Source organism: Marmota flaviventris, chromosome 1 (assembly GCF_047511675.1).
Source record: "Marmota flaviventris isolate mMarFla1 chromosome 1, mMarFla1.hap1, whole genome shotgun sequence".
Lineage (NCBI taxonomy): Eukaryota > Metazoa > Chordata > Mammalia > Rodentia > Sciuridae > Marmota > Marmota flaviventris.
In genome coordinates, this window is record NC_092498.1 from 116778148 (window position 1) to 116800755 (window position 22608).

The following is a 22608-nucleotide window of genomic DNA, read 5'->3' on the forward strand; positions in this document are numbered from 1 at the left end:
CTCAGTCCAGGTGCCGGTCAGGAAAACACCAGGCTCCGAAGGCCCCAGTCCTGGCCACGAGGCACCGAGTGGCGTCCCCTGAAGCCCGACACTGCCCGGCCGTGGGGCCCAGGTGTGCCGCTGCAAATCTCTGTTGCTGCAAATCCTCTGCTTCCCGCCCATTAAGAGGTGGGATCCAGGTCCCCTCCTTCTATGACCAACAGAGGGCAGCAGGAGTGACCTGCGTGACTTGGGAGGTGGCACCTGCCTTCTCTGTGCTACCCTGGCCCTGGTGGCCCTGGGCACTGTGTCACCCCTGCTCAGCACAGGCCTCGGGTGTGTGAAGCAGCTTCCAGAGGAGCTGGCTCTCGACTCCAGGGCTCCCAGCCAGGTGCCAGCGGGGCCACTGTCCCCCTGGGTCCTGTGCGAGCTCCTGTCCCACGCCCCAGGGGAGCGGGCTCAGTGATGGGCACACGCTGGGCCCTGGAGGGGCTTGGCAGGACGGCGGGCACCTGGCCACGGGCCTCACCTCCCCAAGTCCCGGCTCCGTGGCCTGTAGAGCCCAGGGGACCTGAGACGCCACCACCAGGAAGGGACGTGACCCGAGCCCTGTGGCCACAGCAGCACCGGGACCCCAGGCCTGCGGCCCTCCCACCCCCCTCCCTGGGGAGCCTGGGAGGCCCTGCGGGACCGGGGGCTGACGTGGGCTCACGTGCCGGGTCACTGCTTTGTTCCCAAGATGGGACTCGGGTCGCCCCTCTGGGAGCAACGGACCCCAGGACAAAGGCTGCTTTCACCAGACCTGCTGTCCCGGCCAGCTCGGCGTCCTGGGCAGAGCTGGGAGGAGGTGGCCCCCGGCAGGGCCCCGGGAAGGCGGCCAGACGGACCGGGTGGGGCCCAGGCCAGCCGGAGTCTGGGCAGCACTGAGGTTGGGCAGCTGCCCTGTGCTCTCCTCATCTGGGCCTTTGCCAATCTGGGCCTTCGACAGGGCGGACAGGATGCAGGCTCTGAGGAAATGTTTGGTAAGTTGGAGGGAATGCAAAAGGTTAAAAAAAAAAGCATCCCCAGGATTCAGGTCAAATTATAAACATAAACCGACCCGTGCAGTCTCTGAAGCTGGAAGTAGCTGTGATCACACAGCTGCTCCGCTGTCCACCAGCTGTGTGATCTTCTGCGAGTGACTTAACCTCACTGAGCCTCATTTTCCTTATCTGTGAAACACAGGTGATACCAGGGTCTCCTTTCCAAGAATACTGTGAGAATGAAACACAACAACAGGACTTGTTTGGCCCAGTGTTTGGCTGTTATGGGCAGAGCTGTGTTCCTCCAAAATTCTTTTTCTGTTGTTGTTTTTATTGGCTTCTGTTTGGTTTTGCTCTTTGGTGCTGGGCATTGAGTCCAAGGATATTCTATCCTGAGCTAAGTCCCCAGCCCTATTTAAATTTTATTTTGAGACAGTGTCTCACTAAGTTGCTGAGGCTGGCCTTGAATTTGCGATCCTCCTGCCTCAGTCTCCCCAACTGCTGGGATTATAGGTGTGTATCTCTGTGTCCAGCCTTCCAGAATCCTTACGTTGGAGCCCTACTGCCCGCATCTCAGGATGGGAGAGAGCATATTTGGGGTAGGGCTCTTAAATAGGTGATGAAAGTGGGTCCATTAGGGTGGGCCCTGATCCAGTCCAGCTGGTGTCTTAATAAGAAGAGGAAATGTGGGCACAGAGAGCAGAGGGCCTCCCCACAGAGGAAAGACCGCCTGAGGACCCAGGGGAAGGGCGGCTGTCGGCCAGCCATGGAGATGGCCTCAGGAGGCAGGGGGCCTGGGGCACTGCGATCTTGACTTCTGGCCTCCAGAACTGTGAGAACTGAGTTTCCTTTGCTTAGGCCATCCAGTCGGGGCTCCTTTGTTACAGCCTCCTGAGTTTACTAACACGTCAGTCAGCACAAGGGAAGGAAGAACCAGACTCTCCTGCTGCGGTATCGCTGCACTGAGAACTGCAAACTAAGACGTCAACACAAACTTGCGTCCCGTTTTATTAATATAAATGTTTGATGGAAATGTTAATGATATAACAGTCACAGAACACATCTGCAGTCGTCCCCTTTACCCTGCAATTCTACACACAATGCCAGGTTTCCCGTAACCTGAACAGAGTTTTGTTTCCTTAGTTTTTTGCTTTGCTCGTTTGGTAACTGTCCCTGTCTGCGGGGCACAGAGACACGCCACTGTGTGGACACACGTGTACTGGGCGGGGGTATCGGGCACGTCCACTGCCTCTAACGTGGATCCTTTCTCCAGAATCCCTGCTACGGATTATTTTGAAATAGTCAGCGACTTGGCCAGCGTAGTCACCCGCAGCGCTACAGGACACTGGGACTGTTCCTGCTGCCCCCGACCTGCACCTGCTGACCACCCCCACCCTCCCAGCCCCGGCCAGCGCTCTCCGGCTCATAAACTGTGTGGACTCAGGCCAGGCCAGCTTCCTCAGCCACCTTCTCAGCATCACACTCACGACATCTGAGCTGCGACCTCTGGGCTCCAATCACAGTGACAGACCCCCCCAGCCCTCCAGCCCCCCAGTTCTGCGAGGCGTCCACCCACAGGGTCCTGCCACCCACAGGCCCGTCCCATCTTAGAACCCAGCCCAGGGAGGCGTGTTGTCCTGTCATGCACAGCAAGCCCCAGCCTGGCGTGACAGGTCCTCAGGAAGGAGAGCCCGCCCAGCAGGGGCAGTGACTGGCCCAGGTCACACAGACAGGACCAGACCCCAGTGTCCCCGCTCCCAATTCAGTGACACTCTCCTGATAGCTTTGGTCACCTCCCTGCTCCTCACAGTATCCACTGAGCTTGAAAGCCCCTTGTCGGGCCCCCTCCAGCTCTGCAAAGCCCCGCTCTGGGCAGGTGACAGAGCAGGGGCAGAGGGGCAGGCTGCAGGGAGTCTCCCTCCTCCACACACAGGTGGCTCCCGCAGGGGACCAAGACCCTGGGACCGAGCCAGACGCCTCATCTGTAACAGCTCCCCAGGGCATAGACCCAGGACCCCAGGACCCCACGACCCCAGGACCCCACGACCCCAGGCACAACCATCCCCAGGGCGGCTGCTGTCCTGCTGATGGACGTTACCAGGCCCCAGGAGCCCTGCCCCGGAATCCCGGTCCCCACGCCGCCTCGGACGAGCAGCCTCTCTGGAGGCCTCACCTGAGAAATGGGTCCCCACACGCGGGCTGCGGGAGGGTCACTGCAGGAGAGCCACAGCCCCAGGGGAAAGGCCCCGCCCACCAGGGCCATTTGTGAGCGCAGGGCGCCCTCTGGTGTCTGCACCTGGGAACCATCCTGCCTGAGGGCTGAGCCGGCCCCAAACCCACCCATTTGGGCTCAGAGGTAAGAGCCTTGGGAAGGCCGTAAAAAACAACAGCTCCCATTTATTAAGCACCTACTGTGTGCCAGGTGTCCTATCTTCTGGTCTCCACAACAAGAGGACACCAGGATTCCCGCTTGAGAAAGGGTGAGAAAACATTTCCAGGTGAGAAAACAGGTTCAGAGACATGAAGGCACTTGCTCAAGGTCACTTGGATTTGAACCCAAGTTTGTCTGAGCCCAGTTCTGTTCAGTCCTCTCTCCTGGACACCTGGAGCTGCATGACTGTCCACAGGAAGAAGAGCTACGGGGAATCTCGTTCAACTTCACCACACACCCCCACACCCACAGAGGCCCAGAGGGGGCAAGCAATTGCTCAGGACACACAGCAATTGCACCTCGCACTCCTGGCTCCCAGCGGTACTGGGCCCACATCCCCTCCAAAGCTCCCACCTTGCGTCCATCCTTCCTTCCGGCCGTCACAGGATGGGCGTGTCCCTTCTAACCACTGAAGCGCAGAACCACTGAGAGCCACGGCTGGTGGGTCAGCAGGGGCTGTGACCTGGAAGACGCCGGTGGGGGCCAGGTTCCGCCCACCAGGTGGGCAGCTGAGGCCCGGGGACCAGGGAGTGGCCTTCCAGGCTCAGGTGACACTAGTGTCACCTGGCTCTCTTTGCATTTTTTATAATGAAAGACATATATGTCAAGGACCAGCAGGTGGGGACCGTCCAGCGGGGGGCCAGCCATGGTCCAGCTGGATTCTCAAAGGCTGCCACAGAGGCTGGTGGGCACTGGGGCCGCGTGGGCAAGGACCTGGGGACGCAGGACGCGGGCTTGGTGTCTTAGCCCCCACCTGGCCCCGCGGGCCGCCCGCCCCAGCCCGCCCTTCCACACGGACAGGCAGAGATGACCTGCCCCTTGCACAGGGGTCAGGCAAGGCCCGGGAAGAGGTGGGGAAGGGGCCCCAGGCGTCTATTGGACACTCAACCCAAGCAGCCGGTCCAGACAGTCCTGCCTGTCCCCAGCCCCAACTCCCAGCAGAAGGCCGGGGCGGTCCCCGCCTGCCCACCTCCACCCCACCTACCCACCCGGCCCTCAGCTCCGCCAAGTGAGCCAGAAGCCGCCCACCTCCCGCCACCCTCTGCCTGCCCTGCCCTGCTGACCCGCCTGGACGCTGCAGAGGTCCTCGCTGGCCTCCCTGCCTTTGTCCCACCTCACCCTGTTCCTCACATGGTGGCCAGAGGGATGTGTTCAGAGCACAAGTTGGACTGTCACTTCTACTCAAAGTGACACTCCTCTGTGCCTCCAGGGCCCTCAGAGCACAAGGCAATTCCTCAGAGCGACCGGAAGGCCCCACATGTCCTCTGCTGACCTCTGCCCCACTGTGCTCCCGCCGCTCTGGCCTCCTTCCTGTTCTGCGCACGGGCCTGCTCTGCTCGCACCTCAGGGCCTTTGCACTGGCTCTCCCCTCCTAGTCTCCTCTGGCCCACTCCCTCCCCTCCTCCACAACCTCTGTTCAAATGTCACCTTCTCACAGAGGCCCCTGGCCCTGCCCAGCCACACCCCCCAGCCTTGTCCCTGCTTCCTTCCTTCTCTCCACTGGACGCCCCACCCCCAGTGTGCTACGCAACCTCCTGAACCCTCCTGCCCACCCCCCAGAATCCCAGTCCCCGAGGTCATCATCATCTTGTTCCTTGAAGGGTCCCAACACAGCACAGGGCCTGGACGGTGGAACACTGAACTGAAGGTCCATTAGGTGTCTAGCACCAGTGTTGGCTGCTAACATTTATGCAGCACCTACTGTATGCCGTGCTTTGTCTGCACCACCTCATGGGGTCCCACGGGACGCTGCCTGCATTGTTGCCACTCCACACAGATGACAAAACTGAGCTTCAGAGAGGCTGCGAGATCTGCTCGAGGCCCTGGGGTCAGAGGCCAGGAGGCCGTCCCTGCAGGACCTGCTCTGCACCTGCAGCTGGGCCCCACGGCGCCTCCTGACACACACAGTCCCTGGCCGACCTCAGCCCCGGTCACAGCCCCCAAGTGGCCAGCTCTTCCGTGTTGGCCACCGACGATGACCAGCCAAAGCCAAACCAGACGCTTGGCACAAACCAAAGCCGCTGGGGGCTGCAGTTGGGGCTGGAAGGTGACCCTCACCAGGGGCTGGATGCGCGGGTGCCCATGGCGCCAGGCCCCCGTGGCAGCCCTGTCACTTAGGCCCCAAAGCAGCCTGGACCTGTCCCGCGGAAGAGGCTCCTCAGCCCGAGGGCCTCACCAACGCACCGAGGGTGGCCCTCCTCTGCGGCTCCTTAGAGCCACCAGATGTTCCTGTGGGTCCCCGCAGCTCCCTGGAGCGTGCTCTGCACCCCCGGCCAGCCCTGCTGTGGGTGACACGGGGACAGGAAGCCAGTGAGAGGGGCCTCACAGGCCTGGGGCCACAGGGGAGGCAGCCTGGGAAGGCGCGGGCGGGAGGGGGCGTCTCTGCCATCATCTAGCCGCCCCCAATGACAACTGGATATGAAGGGTCCCCTCAGTCCCCGCCAGGCCCCCGCTGTCCCTTACATCAGCTGACTCTCAGTCCAGTCCGCCAACACTCAGCCCGACTTCCAGTCAGGGAACCCGAGGCTCAGCGCGCTGGCGGGACCTGCCAGAGGCCACAGCGGCACAGAGCAGCCTCCTCCTGAATCCTCCCCCGTGGGGCGCGACTCACAGAAGAAGCCTCCCTGTGGCCGGCCAGTTGCCTCGTCCCACGTCTTCAGTTTCCCCATTGAGAACCCGAAAGATCAGGCCCCATGAGAGAGTTAAAAATGACAGAGGGAGAGAGACAGGCTCTGACACTTCCTAGCTGGGCAGCCCTGGAGGATCGACCTAACCTCTCTGGGCCTGAGTTCCCCTAACTGCAAAATGGGGGTAGCAGTGAGGCCTGCCCACAGGGTTCTTGTGAGGATGTCATCAGGCACCCATAAAGCGCATGTGGCACCCGGCCAGGACTTTGTGAGCGCCCGGTAGGAACGGCAGGTGACGGTGGCCGTGATCGTTGTTAGTGATCACTATGACCATCGCTATGATTGACAGCCACGGCCACCAGCTTGACACCGAAGCGCAGCAGGACCCGGGGCCTGGTTATCTGGTGAGCAGGAGAGGGAGAAACTCTAACCGGCGCAGGGGCCCTCGGCTACGGTTACCAGGGACTGAAACACAAGCTCGGCCTCCCTCCCCCACCGTCCAGCTGGCGCGGCCGACGGCAAGGGCGGGTTCCCCCCAGGACAGACTGCAGCCGCCAAAAGATGGCTTCATGGAGCCCCGGCAGCCCCGCAGGCCCCCACCTCAGGAGCTGGCCGGGCAATGACCCAGCCGAGGTGTAAGGCTGGCGCGGGGCTCCCCTGGGCACTTGGTCAATGCCTGGGAGCAAACTAGGTGTCCAGCTACTGGGGATTGGTACAGAAATCAATGTGGACAGCAAGCGGGAATGGTCACCAGCCAGTGCGCCTCGTGCTTCCTGTGTCCAGTGACGCAGGCAACAGGCCTGCCACTGGGGACACACACGCGGGTTCCTTCACACACGCAGCGGCAGTGACAAGGTCCTGCTGTGGAAGAAGCCTAAAGTGACAAACCTGACGTGGGCCTTGGCTCGGATCCCGGGGAGGACAAAGGACATCACTGGGAACACTGCTGAGAGGGACAGCGCGGTCTCCACCTCGGGGGCTGGGGGCACGGGGCCAGGGTCCCCCTGGGTGCTGCTGGGGAGGGCCAGGGGGAGCCCTGTGCCTCGGAGAAGGCTGGCCTCCACGCACTGGGCACCAGCGGTACCCGCCACCCCCAGGTGACAATCCCAAGCCCTCCCGGTGACACGTGCCCCAGAGGGAGCCCGGCAGGAAGGCTGGAGTTGATGAGGAGCACCGCTCCCGGGAACCTCCTGTCGGTGGGCAGGGCAGGGCCAGAGGGAAGCAGGGGCTCGGGCGGTGACTGCGCAGTGACAGGCTAACAGCACGTCGTCGCGTGTGCCGGGAACTGGCCCAGCTGGATTTCGGAAGCTCTGCGCACACCCACACCACACCGCTGCGCACTAGGAGGCCTGTTCCTTTGCTGGACTGAGGGTCGGGCGGGGTGCGCACTCTGAGCCTGCAGTTTGTTCCGTTCACTTATTGGGTGCCAGGGATTGAACCCAGGGCCACTTAACCACTGAGCCCCACCCCAGCCCTTTTTATTTAGAGACAGGGCCTCCCTGAGTGGCTGAGGCTGGCTTTGAACTCGCGATCCTCCTGCCTCAGCCTCCCGAGCCACTGGGGTGACAGGTGTGCACCACCGCGCCCCCCATTACTTTTTTTTAAACGGGGTGCCACGGGGGAGGGGAGGGCGCTGTGGGAGAGGGGGCAGCACAGGGCAGTGAGGGGCGGCCCACGCCGCGGGGATGGTGGGGGTGCATGTCGCGCCACAGGAAGCTGTGGGGACAGGGAGCTGCCACCCCCGCGGCTCTGGGCTTCAGTCTGAGGCTGGAAGCTGCTCTGAATCCGAGGGTGGCTTCCTGGAAGGGAAGTGCTCCCAGCCCGTGGGGGGGGACTGTCCCCTGCAGAAGCAGCTGGTCCAGGGGGCGGCGGTGGGGAGGGTCCCCGCTTACCCTGCAGGCCCTGGGCTGATCTGGACCCCAGTCCCCTGGCACCTGTGTGGGGCTGACCTCAGTGACTGGCCAGGGGGAGGGGGACAGGGAAATTGCAGGTGACTGGGAGGGAGACAGCAGTGAGCCCGGGAGGCTCCTGGACACTCCAGCACCTGGTCGCCCCTAGGAAGCAGGGGACCCCGTGGGACTCTCTCCCTGGTCACATTTAGGAGAAGCCTGCAAACCGCCTCCCCCGTCCAGACGGAAAGGGAGGCCCAGGGAGAAAGAGGCTGGCCCGAGGTCCCAGAGAGGAGCTGTCACCAGCTGGGCTGTGGCTGCGCCCCTTCCTGCAGTGGCCGCAGCCCGCCCCCTGCCCTCAGCGGCCTCACCCCACAGCCCTCGCAGGTGCTGTGCCCTCGGCCGGCTCACCTTCCCCGGGCCCCGGCCTCACCGGTCTCAGCCTCCCCAGAGCCCCTCTGCACCCCATGCCCCATGAGGCCGGGTCCCAGGGGCAGGCGCACCCCCTACGGCCCCGACACAAAGTCTGTCCCAATTCCTTGTGCAAAATCCAGTCCCCCAGACGGCACGAGCCCCCAGGGCAGGGGTCTGGGTGGTGAGCTCTGCCTGAGCGCTGACCACTGCTGACCAAGCCCGAGCGAGGCCCTGGAGGGAGCTACTTGTCCCCGGGCCTCAGTCCCTAAGCGCTGGGCCTGGAGCCACACAGCCTGGCACATGGAGGTGTTGGGGACGCTGCGGGCCACAGACCCCGACGTACCAGTTATTATGGGTTATTTATTCCCTTCTTTGTGTTCTTTGGGATCTTCCAAGTTTTCTGCCACGCCCTGATGTCATTTTTGTGATTAATTAAAGAAACGAACTGATAAATAAGAGGAGGTTCAGGGTGTGGACCAGGAGGGCCCCCAAGGGGGCTCGGGAGGGCGGGGAGGTGCTGGGGGTCGGCACTTGGGGGACAATATTTCCTAAAGCTGTATTTTTAGGAGCTCCGGAAAATTCCCTGGGTGAGAAGGCATCTGAAGTATTTGCAAACATTCAGAAAGGGAAAAATAATACTTCCTGAGACTTTCCTTTCTGGGCATTCTTGAACCATGGCAAACGTTCTGGAAAACTCTGAGACCAACATGTGACAATTCCCCTATAAATCCTTCTGCTCACAGAGCCCCTTGGAGTGTCACAGAACCCCCTGTCAACTATCCCCACCCCTTAGTTTTATGGATGAGGAAACAGAAACCCAGAGAGGGCAAGCAATGTGCCCAGGGACACACAGCAGATGAGTCTCTGAATCAAAACAAGATAAAAAAAAAAAAAAACACTCTATAAACCAAAGCACTTCCATGCGGGTCCCCAACTTTGGCAATTCACCAAAAAAGTTTTCAGATTTTTTTTCTCTGTTACATAGAAGAGAGACGGCAACATGGGGGGAGTCCAACTTTTTTTACTTTTGCTGAGTAAGTTCAAGGAAAAGAAAACAAAATCTATTATTTTCATCTCATGAAAGACGGGACATGTTCCCGCACCCACAAAGCCAGGAGGGATTCGGTTTCGGAATAAAGGCGAGTCCTTCAGATCAAAGAAACGGGGCTTTCTGAACAACTCACCGCCACGGCCCTTGTTTACCCGGGACTAGGGAGCCCACTTGTGCCTCCGGGGCCTCTGTGCTCCTCTAGAGACCCCCTCTGCCTCCCAGACCCCCTGCCCCTTCCCCAGCCTTCCCTCCCCTGCTCTCAGAGCAGAGAGACCTGCTGCCCACACAGCGGGAAGCCAGGCAGGAGGGAGGTGAAGAAGATCCCCCGGTCCGGGAGCACACTCACCCAGAGGCAGCGCAGCAGCTTCAACAAGCCGGGGCAGTAGTAATACTCCATCTCGGGGCCCAGGGCTGTGCCTGCGGCAGGAGCACCCTCAGGAGTTTCTCTGGAGGGGCGGCTCTTGCCACTGCCTGTCACACTGGAGTCAAGTTCAAGGTGGCATGAATCATTCAGAAGCCAGTACAGCCCGGGGCCAGCCAGGCCTGCGAAGGGCCACGGGCGGCCGCTGGGGCAGAGAGCCCTGGCTCGGAGCCTGGAGCTCGGGCTGATGGTGCTGGGCGGGCCCAGGGTGGCTCCTCCCAAACCAGATGCCTGGAAGTGTGGCCTCCAGAGCTCTGGGGACAGAAGGGACCTCCAGCTCTGTGGCAGGGGGAGCAGAGGTGAGGCCGGGAGCCCGGCTATGCACGTGTGTGTGTGCACGCGTGCGTGCAAGGGAAGGCCTGAGTGTGTGTGCCTCCTCCTACCCAGGCCACACGTGGTGGGGGACACTCCTGGTGGGGAAGGACACAGCTCAGGTCCACACAGGCCTCCTGACCTGGGTTGCCTCCCCTGTCCCTGCTGAGCCTCTGGGTGGCCCTGGAAGCAGGGCCTGGTCACCTCCGTTCTGCATAGAGGAGAAGGAGCTCAGAGAGGGCCGAGAGCCCAGCCACGGTCACACAGCGAGCTGGTGACTCAGCCACCGTGAAGCCTGGTCCCCAAGCCCAAGCCTAGGTTCCGTCCACTCCTGGACCTGCCTAGCACCAGGCGGGGTGCCAAGGGACAGCGGGTTAGCTTCCTGACGCCGGCCACTGTGCTGAGTGGGGGACATCAGTTTTCAGAGCTTAAACATGCAGATGACGACCCACCCAGGCCACCTTCCCCAGAAGAGCTCTCGGCTCGGCTCCCCCTGCGTCAGAGGGGACAGTCTCTAGGGTCCCACAGGAGTCAACCGAGTGGACGGCTCCAGAACCTCTATTAAGTTCTCACAGTCACGTCTCAAGGTCGAGGGCCGTGTGACCCCCCCAGTGCTGAGACAGCACAGGGCAGGAAGGGCAGCCAAGGGGACCGGCTAGCCGACGGCCAGGCAGGTACAAGTCCAGGCCCGATGGCCCAGGGCCTCCACAGCAGCCCGCCATGAGGAGGTCGTGACCCGAGGCCAGCACAGACAGGGTGCTCAGGAGAGCGTGCGAGTGTCCCCGGAGGCCAGGAGCCCTGCTTCTGAGAAGGAAGAGCAGGGCGGGGGGGACAGTGGGGCAGGGGGACAGCGTCGAGGCACAGAGCAGGTGCCCAGCACCCGGCCATCAGGACCGCGGACTCCAGGCCCCACGGCCACTCACGGCTCAACTGACCGTCACGGTTAGTCCCACTGATGCAGGGCTGGGGACGGGCACAGAAAGCCAGCGCTGTTCCCGGGCTGCAGGGGAAGGGCCAGCGCTGCTCCCACACTGAGGGGTGGTACCTGCCCCCGACACCCCTGGCCAGAGGCCTGGCCCCCGACCCCACCAACCCCGCCGACTGGCCGCAGAGCTGGGGTCCCCAGCGCCAACAGGCCCTGCTCACCCAGGGCCCGCAGAGGAGTAGGGACAGCCCGCCGCCCGCCATCCCAACACCGAGGGCCTGGTCCGTGCAGGCCTCCACTGCCCCGGCCATGGTGGCCCAGTCCAGGGGTGGCCAGGGTCCCAGCCTGTCTCCCATCGGTCTGGGGAGGAGCAGGAAGGAGGGAAATGGGCAGAGAAGATGCCAGACACAGGGCCCAAGGGAGGGAGAGGGAGAGAGGGGTGGGCAGGGACAGGAGGAGCAGGGGAGAGCCAGGGCGTGACAGGGACAGTGAGGGACCAGGGACAGTGGGGGACCAGGGACAGTGGGGGCCAGGGTGTGACAGGGACAGTGGGGGACCAGGCACAGTGGGGGCCAGGGTGTGACAGGGACAGTGGGGGACAAGGCACAGTGGGGGGCCAGGGTGTGACAGGGACAGTAGGGGGCCAGGGTGACAGGGACAGGGGAGAGCCAGGGCGTGACAGGGACAGTGAGGGACCAGGGACAGTGGGGGCCAGGGTGACAGGGACAGTGGGGGGCCAGGGCATGACAGGGACAGTGGGGGAGCTAAGGTGTGACAGGGCCAGTGGGGACCAGGGCGTGACAGGGACAACGAGGACAGCAGAGACAGGAGAGAGGGGGCCGAGGGGACCAAGATGCAGAGCGACACCAGCTGGGAAGGAAGGAGCCCCAAGAAGGTCCCAGGAACCGGGGGACAGATGGCGGGGAAGCAGCCAGGGACAGGGAACTGGCAGAGCTGGGAGGACGTGGGGCAGACGGGAGGGGGCGGACGTACAAGGGGAGGGCTGGGCCTGGCAGCTCCGGGGGGGACACCACCAGCCAAGACGGGGCCAGGCATCTGCAGCCCAGGGCTGAGTCCCCGGCACAGCCCCGGAGCAGCTGCCCCGCCTGGCCCCCAACCCAGGTGGCCTGACCCCAACCCCAGGGGTCGGGGACAGTGGGGGGACACTGGGCACAGCAGTGCCTCCCCTGCCAGCGCCTTCTCCACCGCAGGGGCCACCTCCGCGCGGGTCAAGTCACCCCTGACACCCTCCCTGGGCCCATCTCTCCTGGGGGGACCCAGACTGGCCCCTGTCACCCCGAGCCCACCCTGGGAGCCAGGGAACTCCCCGGGGGCTGAAAGGTGACCCCAAAACGCGAGTCCACCTGGAATCCACAAACATGACCCTCTTGGAAATGGGCCTCTGCAGAGGCCGTGGATGGCCCCCTCCCTGCTCCTCCTGCTGCCCCTCGAGCGCGTCCCCCGGAGCCTCCCGCCAGCCTCGCTCCACCTTCTGGGCCACTCCTGGCCGCCGTAGGGCCTCGCTTCCTTCATGGAGTCACACAGTAGGTGCACAGGGAGCCCTGCCAGCCCCTGGTGCCCAGGCATGAGCTGAGACTCCAGGTGACATTGGCCTTCACAAAGGAACCGCCCCACGCAGCTCCCGGGGCCTTGTGCCTCTGGGGCGGGCGGCTGCTTAGTCTCCTCTGAGTCGCGGTCACCTCCACAGTGGGACGCTGCGGGCTGCTCTGCCAGTGAGGGGCGCCTGGCCCGGGCCGGCTGCTCCCGGGGACAGAGGCAGGAGCCACCTGGCCACTGGCTCAGCCACAGCCTCCTGTCCCTCTCGTGCAGGCGTCTGGGTCTGTGACCCTCGAGGAGCACGGGAGGCTCACCCACTCCCCCCCCAGTGCTCCCTGGGGGCCTACTGTGCGCTGGCCTTGGATCAGGAGTGGACAGAGATGGCAACAGCGTGGCCCCCACCCGAGCCAGCCAGAGGGGCCTGCTGACCCCACGGGCTCGTCCCCCATCAGAGGCTCCCCCGGGGTTGGCAGCCCTGCTTCTGGGCCCAGCGTCCAGTCCTGGGCCAGGCGGCTTCCACCCACTGCCCTCGCCAAGCCCAGCCTCTGCCAGGTTCAGCCCGCGGCCTCCCGGCCCCCACCCAGGCAGAGCCCCACCAGGACTGCCCCGGCTCCGTACGAAGGCCACCGCTCTGGGAGCCCTGTTTGAGACAGCCCCTTCAGGTGAGGTGGGACAGTTCCTGTGGTGACAAACTGGCCCCCAGGGCCGGGGTCCCCTCATCTCGGTAGCCCCAGGGTAGGACAGCAGCAAGCGCTTAGTAGGTGCTCTGTGACGGTCCCTGAAGGGCAGGCAGCCCGCCCCAGTCCTGCCAAGGAGGAAATCATCCTGGGGTCTCGCATCAGTGAGGCAGAGGGGGGGCACCGCACCAGCCCCAAGGGGGCCCGGGAAGCCAGACCCAGGCCTGGCGGTCGATGATGCCCTGAGAGGTCGCGGTGCAGACAGTCAGACAGACAGACAGAAGGCCTGGGGTGAGGTGAGGCCCCGGGAAGGGACAGTGTGTCTCACAGGAGCGGTGGGTGCTGGAGTCAGATGGCTTGGTCCCAGCACTAGCCAGCTGTGTGATGTTGGGATGGTTATTTAACCTCTCTGTGCTCCAGTCCTTTCATATAAAATGATGATGGTGACACACCTGTCACATGGGTCACCGTGAGGCATGAATGGGGTGATGAGGTGCTCGGAGCCCAGGACACTGTGGTTCAAAACACCTGAGCCGGGCTGCTTAAGGCCATATCAAGTCCAGCCAGCCCGGCTGGCAGGGCAACCGCAGGAAGCCCAGGTGGGCAGCCATCAGGAAGTGGGCAGCTGCCCTGCCAGGCATCTCCTGGCCCACCCAGGGCAGGGCCCACCCACAGGCCCCCAGGGGCGTCATCAGCGGCAGACTGTCTAGAGCACCTGGACACGCGCCGAGGGAAGGAAACAGCAGATCAGGGTCCTCCTCCGTCCCCAGCCTGGCCACTGTCCTCCAGGCCTGGTGGGCTCTCCCCACATGGAGGGGCAGCCACGGGAGGTGGGGTCAGGGGACAGGGACCCCACAGCCAGCAGGAGCAGCCTAGTGCCAAAGGCACAGAGGCGTGCAAAGACGTCATGCCCTGTGAGCCAGGCACAAAACACACGCGTGTGCCCAGCCAGAAAGGGGAATCACAAAGATGGACCAGAGGGTGTGGGAGGGGGACCGCAGAGACTGCTGTGGGTTCAGGGTTTCGCAGGTGATGGACAGGCTCCCAGATGAGAGAGTGATGGCCACACGGCTTTGGGACTTTACTAAAAAGCATCACTTTGAATGCTTGGAAGGAGGGGGCTACAAACCGCAAGCTATTGAAGTACAGGGGGAGGGGGAGAATGAAGGGTGGGGGGAGGGGGAGAGAAGGGGTGGGGGAGGGGAGAGGGGGCGAAAGGGGAGGGCAGGGAGGAGGGGGAGGGGTGGTGAGAAGGGGAGAGGAGGAGAGGGGGAGGGGGAGGGGAGGGAGGGGGAGGGGAGGTGGCCCTGGGAAAGAGTGGGCAGAGGCAAGAGCCCACTCTCACAGGCTCATCACCCCTTTAACCCGGGCTCAGCCACTTCCGGAGCTGGAGCTCCCTGGGACAGGTCTGAGGTCGGATCCCAGCTCAGGTCCTGCCCAACAGCACCCCCACCCCCAGGACCTGCCTCTCCTCCCCTACCGGGCCTCAGCCCTCACGGAGGCCAAGGCCCACGGCAGTAGGGGGAACAGTTCCCTTCTCACAGGCTGCAGTGAGGGACACTGAGATGCCACCAGCCAAGCACCAACAGACTGCAAGGGCTCCTGCAGAGTGGGGACCTGCGGGGCCTAAGTCACAAATTCTGTCTCTACGTCACAGGGCTCTACGGCCGATCGGTACCTGCCCGCTCCGTGCACACACCTTCCTGAAATAAATGAAACAGAGATTTCCCCCAGAAAACAATTTCCTCAGAAGAGAAGGCACGTCATGACAGTAAGGGGGCGGCTGGGCCGTGAGGGCCCTGGGGTGAGCCAGCAGAGCTGGGCAGCTGGGACCTCAGCATCGTGAAATAGAAACCCACCGGGGCCATCGGGAGCGGAGCGATCGAGCTGGGAAGAGGATCCAGAGGGTCAGGGAAGCGCCAGTGTCTCAGTCCCTAATACAGAGGGGGGTGTGAGCTGCAGCCTGACCTCTCCTGGTCATTTCTAGCACTGCAAGGGATGCAGTGCCCCCATCATTTCCAAGGAGGAGGGGAAAGGGAGAAGCAAGGCTGGAAGCACCCCAGGGGCACCCAGGGAATTCCTAAGGCCACAGAGAGGCGGCCCTGGGTTGCAACCAGGCCAAATCACCCCCGTCCCCAGCCTCAGTTATCTGCCAGGGGGTACAAGGATGTCACAAAGGAACGAGTGTGTGAAGGAAGACCTCCAATACCCAGTGTACTGAGGGCAGCTGGGTGTGGCCCAGCCATCCACCTGTCACCTGTCACCACGGGTGTTTACATTAAAAAATTTTTTTGTGGGGCTGGGGATGTGGCTCAAGCGGTAGCGCGCTCCACTGGCATGCGTGCGGCCCGGGTTCGATCCTCAGCACCACATACAAACGAAGATGTTGTGTCCGCCGAAAACTAGAAAATAAATATTAAAAAAAAAAAAATTTTTTTGTGTGTGTGTTTCAACATATAAATGGCGAGACTCCATGTTAAAATCAAGATCTTCAGTTTGGCTTGAAAAATTAGATGAACGAGCTGACCGGGCCACTCTGGGCAGGGCAGGGAGCAGCTAGTCGGTGGCCCTCCTCCCACTTGTCCATCAGGAAATCCCCAGCCCAGGCCAGCCCGGCCCCTGAGGGCAGCTTCTGAAGCCTGGTCCGCAGGAAGAGGACCTCAAGGCCATTCGGAAGCCCCAGGCGCCCAGGGCGCTCTGAGGGGGCCACCATTTAGGAAGCAGGGGTCAGGGCTTCCGAGGCCGCCTGGGGTGCACCTGGCTTTGGAACTCTGCTCTGGGACCGCTTTCTCCACGCTTTCTCCACCCCAGCTCCCCGCCTCCTCTCTGCTCAGCAATGGGGGCACTCGGGGCGCCCGCCCAGGGACCCTGCCGCAGAGACAACAGATCACTCCCAGACTCGCGCAGGCGGTCCCCAGCCCTGTCCCTTCCTGCCTCCGCCTGAGCTCCTCACCTGTCCAGCAGCTGAACCTGGAGCCTTTCTGGCCTCTACACCTCTCGCCCCCATGGGGGTCTCTCTCTGCAGGTGGCTGCTGACTCCGACACTCACAGCCCCTCGGCTCTGGGCTGACTGCTCCTGAGCCAGAGTCAGGGCCCTGCGATCCTGCAGTTCTGGGCAGGGCCAAGGACAAGGAGCCAGAGGACAGCAAACCAGCAAGTCATTAATAAGCTGCTCTAGGGAGGGGTGGAGAAGAAATTAAACAAGTGGGAGGGGTTATGCAAACGACAGGGCAGGTGTTGAGGAAAACCACAAAGGGGAAGAACCCAGACACCCATCAACCAGCAATGGGGGAGCCAATTGTGGTAGTGTTTCTACTGTAGAATATTACTCAGCCACGAAAAAGGAATGCCAACTGGAAACTACCACACAAACAGACTGAAAACACCATCCCAGGTGAGCAGCCACTCACGAGAGCTGCATGGTATGATTCCAGCTTGATGGAATATCTAGAATAGGCAACTCCAGCCAGGTGGACAGGCAGACCTGTGACTGCCCAAGGCTAAGGGAAGGGGCTACTGGGAAGTGACAGGGGTGGATATGGCATTTCTTTTCGGGATGATTCATTCACTCCACAAATCAGTGATGTGTGCCTACTCTGTGCTGGGTGAAGTGCCCTGTGTCCCTGCCTCTCAGGAGCCTCCACTCTGATGGGCGGGGAGCAGACACCAGGTGATAGAGAGGCAACCGGGACGAGGCTCTTCTATGGACGAGGAGCTGAGGGCTGGCATCTGGGCTGAGATGCCCAGAGAGGACGCCTCCCTCAGCGGTTTCAGCCAACAGCCTGGGAGCCCAGCCCAGAGGCAAATGGAGAGGCCCCAGGTGGTCCAGCTCCATATGGTGCCCTGCAGAGTTCATGACTCTCACACCTGGTGGCTGTGACACCCTGGGTTTGCAGGTGGCTCCTTCTAACCCACACCAGGAAGGATTCCTCCTTCACTGACACGTTGCTAGTGAACAATTTCTCCCCCCGACCCCGCCAATCAAAGCCCCAGAGCACAGGTTCCAGGCTGTGTCACCGCATATCCCTGGAAGTGCGGTGCCCAGACGGCCCGGGCAGAGGGACTCCTGAAGCAGAAAGCCAGAGACCACATCCTGGGTGGCATCGCAGAACAGAAAAAGGACCCTAGGTTAGAACTGTGGATACACTGACACACTCTTCAGGTAATGGGAAAGCACCAATATCGGCACCCAACGCACTACCCAACGCACCCAGGACGTGACACAGGGCGGTGGGGGAGACTGCGTGGGGGGACTCTATGAATTCTTCTGTAAACGTAACTGTTCTGGAAAAGTAAGATCTATTTGGAAACTACGCCTGCCCCAGACATTCTCACTTCCTCTCTGGGACAGCAAGGCATGGAAGGGCTCTGTACCCACTAACTGAGGAGGAAAGCCAGGCCTTGAGAAGCCAGGGTAACAGTCAGAAAGGGAGATTTTTTTAAACCATGGATTTGGTTGATTTTAAAATATATTTTGATTTGGAGGATCATGAAGAAGACCTTCCCAAACATCTTCTAGGGTGAGCCTGTGTGTGTGTGTGTTTACAAGCGTGTGTGGTGCCTCCAACCAGGACCCCACCTTCCCGACCGTGCTCCTGGCAGACCCCACTAATGGACCCCATCTCCCTCTGGGCCAGGATGTCCCAGAGCCCTTTCTAACACAGGGACCCCGTGGGCACGGTCTATTGATGGGAGTTGGCCCAGGTCCTGCCTTGCTGAGCAGGTGGCAGGTGGGTCCCTGGGGGGAGATCTGTCCAGCCCCTGGGGCTCCTGGTCACGGGGAAGCAGTCTGTGGCCTGCAACTCTTGGATTCCTGGCGTGGTGAGGCCGGCATGATGGCAAATTCCCATCCAGGCCCAGAGGCTGAGCCTGTCGGGCTCGCCAGGGCCACTCCAGCAGCTTCCTCTCCCGGTGCCTGCAGCCAGGCGGCCTTCAGAGTCCTCCTCCCGGCGCAGCAGGTGACCGTGCCTGGCGTCTGGCCCTCCAGTGCGCCCACCCCCTACAGAGCCACGCCCAACGACCCACCCCCTACAGAGCCACGCCCAACGACCGGCCAATCCGAGCGCAGCTCCCCAGAGCCCGCCGTGTCCCCTCCCACCCTCCAGCCCGGGAGCGCCAGGCTCCCCCTCCCACAGGCGGAGCTGATCTGGAAGCCGGGTCTGGCACCCCTGGCCCTCAGTCACTTCCCCACACAAGGCTGCCACGGCGGGTTACGAGGTACGATCCCATGGATACGGGGCACGGGAGGCCGCTGCAGCCCCTCCAAAGTCCCCACCGAGCCAACTCCGCAAAGCACGGCAGCGGCTGAGTCTCCCCTGCGGAAGGCCCTGGGTGGAACCTCAGTGGATGCGACTCTGCGACAACAACCGCGCTGAGCCTCCCGAGTGCTAAGGAGCGGCGCGATGTCAGTCGAGGATGAGCCCCAGCAGGCAGCGTTTCCGGGGCTGTGTGACAGCAGGACACACCATCTTCATCTCGTGCCTGAAACCTCCTGGAAGGTTCCACGTGCACCAGGAGGGGGCACTCAGGGACCTCCCGGCATCTGCTCCATCTCTCAGCACCCCCTCCCTCCCACTCTTCATCAGCCCCACGGTCTGCTCAGGTTTCCGGAAAGAGTGCCTGGCAGCCCACGCTGGGCATGTGATGTCACCTCGCTGGGCCTCCTTTTCTTCACCACCGAAGGCGGGGATTAAACGGGTTCACACTCTCTCGCGGCTCCCTTTCCAGCTGAGGGGACGCCAGTGCCCGCAAGCCCGAGCAGCTCCACAAGGGGGCGCGCGTGCGCCAGGGTATCCCTGGTGCCACCAGGGAGGGCGGCCGGGGGCAGGAAGGGGAAGTGTCCAAGTCTCAGTCCCTAGGAGTCCGGGAGCTCTGGGATGCAGGATGCATCCTTTCACCTGGGGACCCTACTCCCAAGAGAGCGCCTATCCCTCCTCAGCTGCCAGGGATGAGACCACAGGCCAGAATTCAATCCGGGTGTCACCTACCCCCCTCTGAGCCTCAGGTTCAGAATCTCTAAAATGGTAACTCCCAGGCACCTCAGGATACAGTGAGGCTACTTAGGAGAAAAATACCAGGAAAGGGGACTCAACAAGTGCCATATGGGTTCCGGTCCTCAGTTTTTCCATCTGGGACAATGGGCAGCAGTTAAGCATCTGCTGCACAGAAGCTCCATATCTAATATACAGTCACAACAACGGGAGCAGACACCTGTAAAGCACCTACTGGGTGACGGGCATTGCCCACAGCACCTTATTAACCTCACCGAATTTCTCACAAGAAGGCCCCTTGATTATCCCCATTTCACAGATAGGGAAACTGAGGCAGGGAGCTGTTAAACCACACCAGGTTACACAGTTGGGATTCCAGCCAGGCCTCTGGCATAGGTCACGCACTCTTCTCTGTCTGCATATTACCCTTCAATTGTTAATCATTTTTCCAGGTAACCAAAGGAAAAGTAGAAAGGTAAATTGGATTTCATCCAGATTTTAAAATGAGGTGCATTAAAGAACACCAACACCCCAACACCGCCGAGAGCAACAAGACAACCCACAGAACTGGAGAGAATATTTGCAAATGACCTATCTGATAGGAGACTCCTTCAGAACAAAGATAACCTGGGTTGTATGTGGACATGCAGACCACGGAAATCCAAGCAGCCTGATTTTAAACGGACAAAGGACTTCAACAGGCATTTCTTCAAAGAAAATACACAGTGGGTCACTGAGCACACACAGAGATGCTGGACGTCGTTAGTCACCAGGGAAATGAAAATAAAAGCCTCCATCGGTGTCCCCTTTGCACCACGGGGGACTATTACTGAAAACACATGACAGGCCGCGGGCACGCAGGCAACTCGGCGCGTCGGGGCACTGCTGGCCAGACTGCCAGCAGGACAGCCACGGCGGAAGGTGGCGCGGAATTACTAGTGACCCACCCCCTCCACCCCCGGGCAGGAGTCCCGGGAACAGAAGCAGGAGCGGGAACAGACGTTTGCACACAGCCCTCCAGCCGCCCTCAGCCGGGAGAGGGAACAGCGGGCGCCGGCCACGGAGCAGTGGACCTGCAAACCCGAGCCTCGATTCAGGCCCGCGCGGATCCTCAGCCACTGTTGTGCGATTCCACGGACGTGGACACCGAATAGGCAAATTCAAAGGCAGAAGGCAGGCCGGGGTTGCAGGGGCTGGCGGGCAGTGGCGGGCTGGGGCGCCTTGGGTACAGTTTCTGGACGGATACTGGAGGTGGGTCGGGACAAGGCTGTAAACATGGTGCTCCTACTTAACGACACTGGGCTGCAGGCTCCAAATGGTGAAAATGGTCGGGTTTTGCTATTCCTATTTAACCGGCCGCAATAAGATCCTACCGGTTTTGGCTGGATTGCTGCGGTTCCCTAACTGGCCTCGCGGCTCCCGGCCACCTACTCCAACCCCGGTCCGCAGTGTCCAGCAGAGGGCGCTGCAAGCCGCGCCTGTGGTGACTTAGGAACCAGCTCACCATGTCCCCTGGCTCTTCAGGGCCTCCTGGTAACGCCAAGCCAGGACTCTGCATGGTCACCCTCTGCACTCCAGCTCCAGTGACATCACCACCATCATCACCCAACAAGCCCCAGGGCCTTTGCCCCTGCTCTTCCCCCTCTGCTCTACCTGCCTGGGTCTTTCTCCTTCTGCTCTCACTTCCTCAGAGAAATCCTCCTGACCACCTGGGAGGAAAGAGCCCTGCGGTCACTCCTGACTCTGGGAACGCATCTTACTTTCTTCGCAGCCCTTGGTAACCCCCTACAGTCTTGGTCCCACCCTGGCTATCTTTGAGAGCCTGGCACCCCACGCCAGACCTGAGCAGCAGAGGGGCAGCCATGCCTTTCCTACTGCTGAACCCCAAGGTCACTGCTCAGCTCCTGTCGCTCAGGTGCCCGTTGATGCCTCTGGCTGCATGTGAGCGTGAGTACATGAATCACGAGCACCTGCCCTCCCGGGTCACGCACCTGCCTGGTTACAGTCTAGGAGTGACACAACGTGGAGCCTAGACGAATGGATTCCTTGCTCTAGAGCTTTGCATGAATAACTGCGGAACGACAGAGGTGGGCGTGTGTATGAACACACGAGTGGGTGAGTGGGAGGTGGGTAGGTGGACAGGTGGGGGCACACACATGGTGGGTGGAGAGGTAACCAGGCACCCGACAGGCACAAAGCACACCCTCTCTGGCACCCTGGGCCTCTGCATTCACTACCCAGGAAATGAAAACTTTCTGGTCTGGCTGGTTTTAATCCAAAAAAATGAACTTTAACCAGCTGAGCTACAACTTGCTCAGCGTCCAAGCCCTCCCAGCCCAGCAGAGAGGAGGTGAGAAGCGATTAACAAGTGGAAGGAGCACGTCAGGATTCCCGAGCCTCCGCGGAGCCTGGAGCAGCCCAGTCTCTGCCACCATGAGTCCCACAGCCCTCTCCCATGGGCAGGTGCCCCTCGGGGCTCCCCGCTGGCCCATCCTGCCTGTCTCCTCCACCTTGGCCCCTGACTTCTTCGACCTCTGCTCCCCCGCAGCCTGGGGGCCTTGAGGGACTGAGCCTTCCCACCTGCGGCCCGGGCTCAGCTCACTCCCACCCCCCAGCATGCCAACGCCGGGCAAATTTTCTCTCTTGGCCCACACCCTGACCTGGTCCTTCCTTGTCAAGGATCTGATGGTCCCAATTCTCTTTCATTGTGTGTGATGAACAATGCTACTTGTGAAATGACCGGTGGCCACTCCACCTTGACCAACTTCATGCCCAAAGCTGGAAGACTTGAACCCTGACTTTGCCAGTCTTTCTTCCTGTGAGGTGGGGCCGTGTAACCCAGTCTTACCCATGATACATAAGCGACCCATCTCCTCTGCTTCCCTGGCTAACGTGCAGACTCAGTGGGGTCCCCCACTTCTTCCTGCCCAAGAGTGGAATTGGTTCCTGGAAGAGTGGCAGCCATCTTGGCACCATGAGGCAGGAGGCATGAAGGAAGCCCAGGAGGCATTAAGGAAGCCCAAGAGAGACTCAGCAATGTGGAGAGGAGCTAGCAGATGCCCACTCTGGACATCCTGCTGGGTGAGGCAAGAAAGCAAATACATCCAGTGAGTCACATTGGGAGGGAGGGAAGCGGTGCTTGAGGGTCTACATTCCAGGCAAAAATAAAAATACACAATCTTTATTCAATCAGTATCTTTGATGAGCTGTTTGGAAGTTCTCCTGAAACCTTTCACTTTGATCTTTTCATTCCCATGTGGATGCCCTGTCAACCAACTGAAATTTAAGACTCTCCCACTGGGACTAAGGATGT

At 61.3% G+C, this 22608-nt stretch overlaps 1 protein-coding gene across 6 annotated transcripts in view; it reads right to left on the minus strand.

Annotated features, from left to right (window-relative positions):
• Positions 1-22608, minus strand: part of Kiaa1671 (KIAA1671 ortholog) — a 147429-nt gene that overhangs the window by 65898 nt on the left and 58923 nt on the right. The window contains exon 1 of one of the 6 annotated variants that reach the window (XM_071615138.1): positions 9760-9862. The exons of the other annotated variants lie outside the window; for them this stretch is intronic. Within the exon in view, the coding sequence (XP_071471239.1) occupies positions 9760-9810 (51 nt within the window). The 5' untranslated portion in view covers positions 9811-9862. Of the gene's footprint in view, positions 1-9759; positions 9863-22608 lie in introns of those variants that run through there. 6 annotated transcript variants of the gene reach the window in all.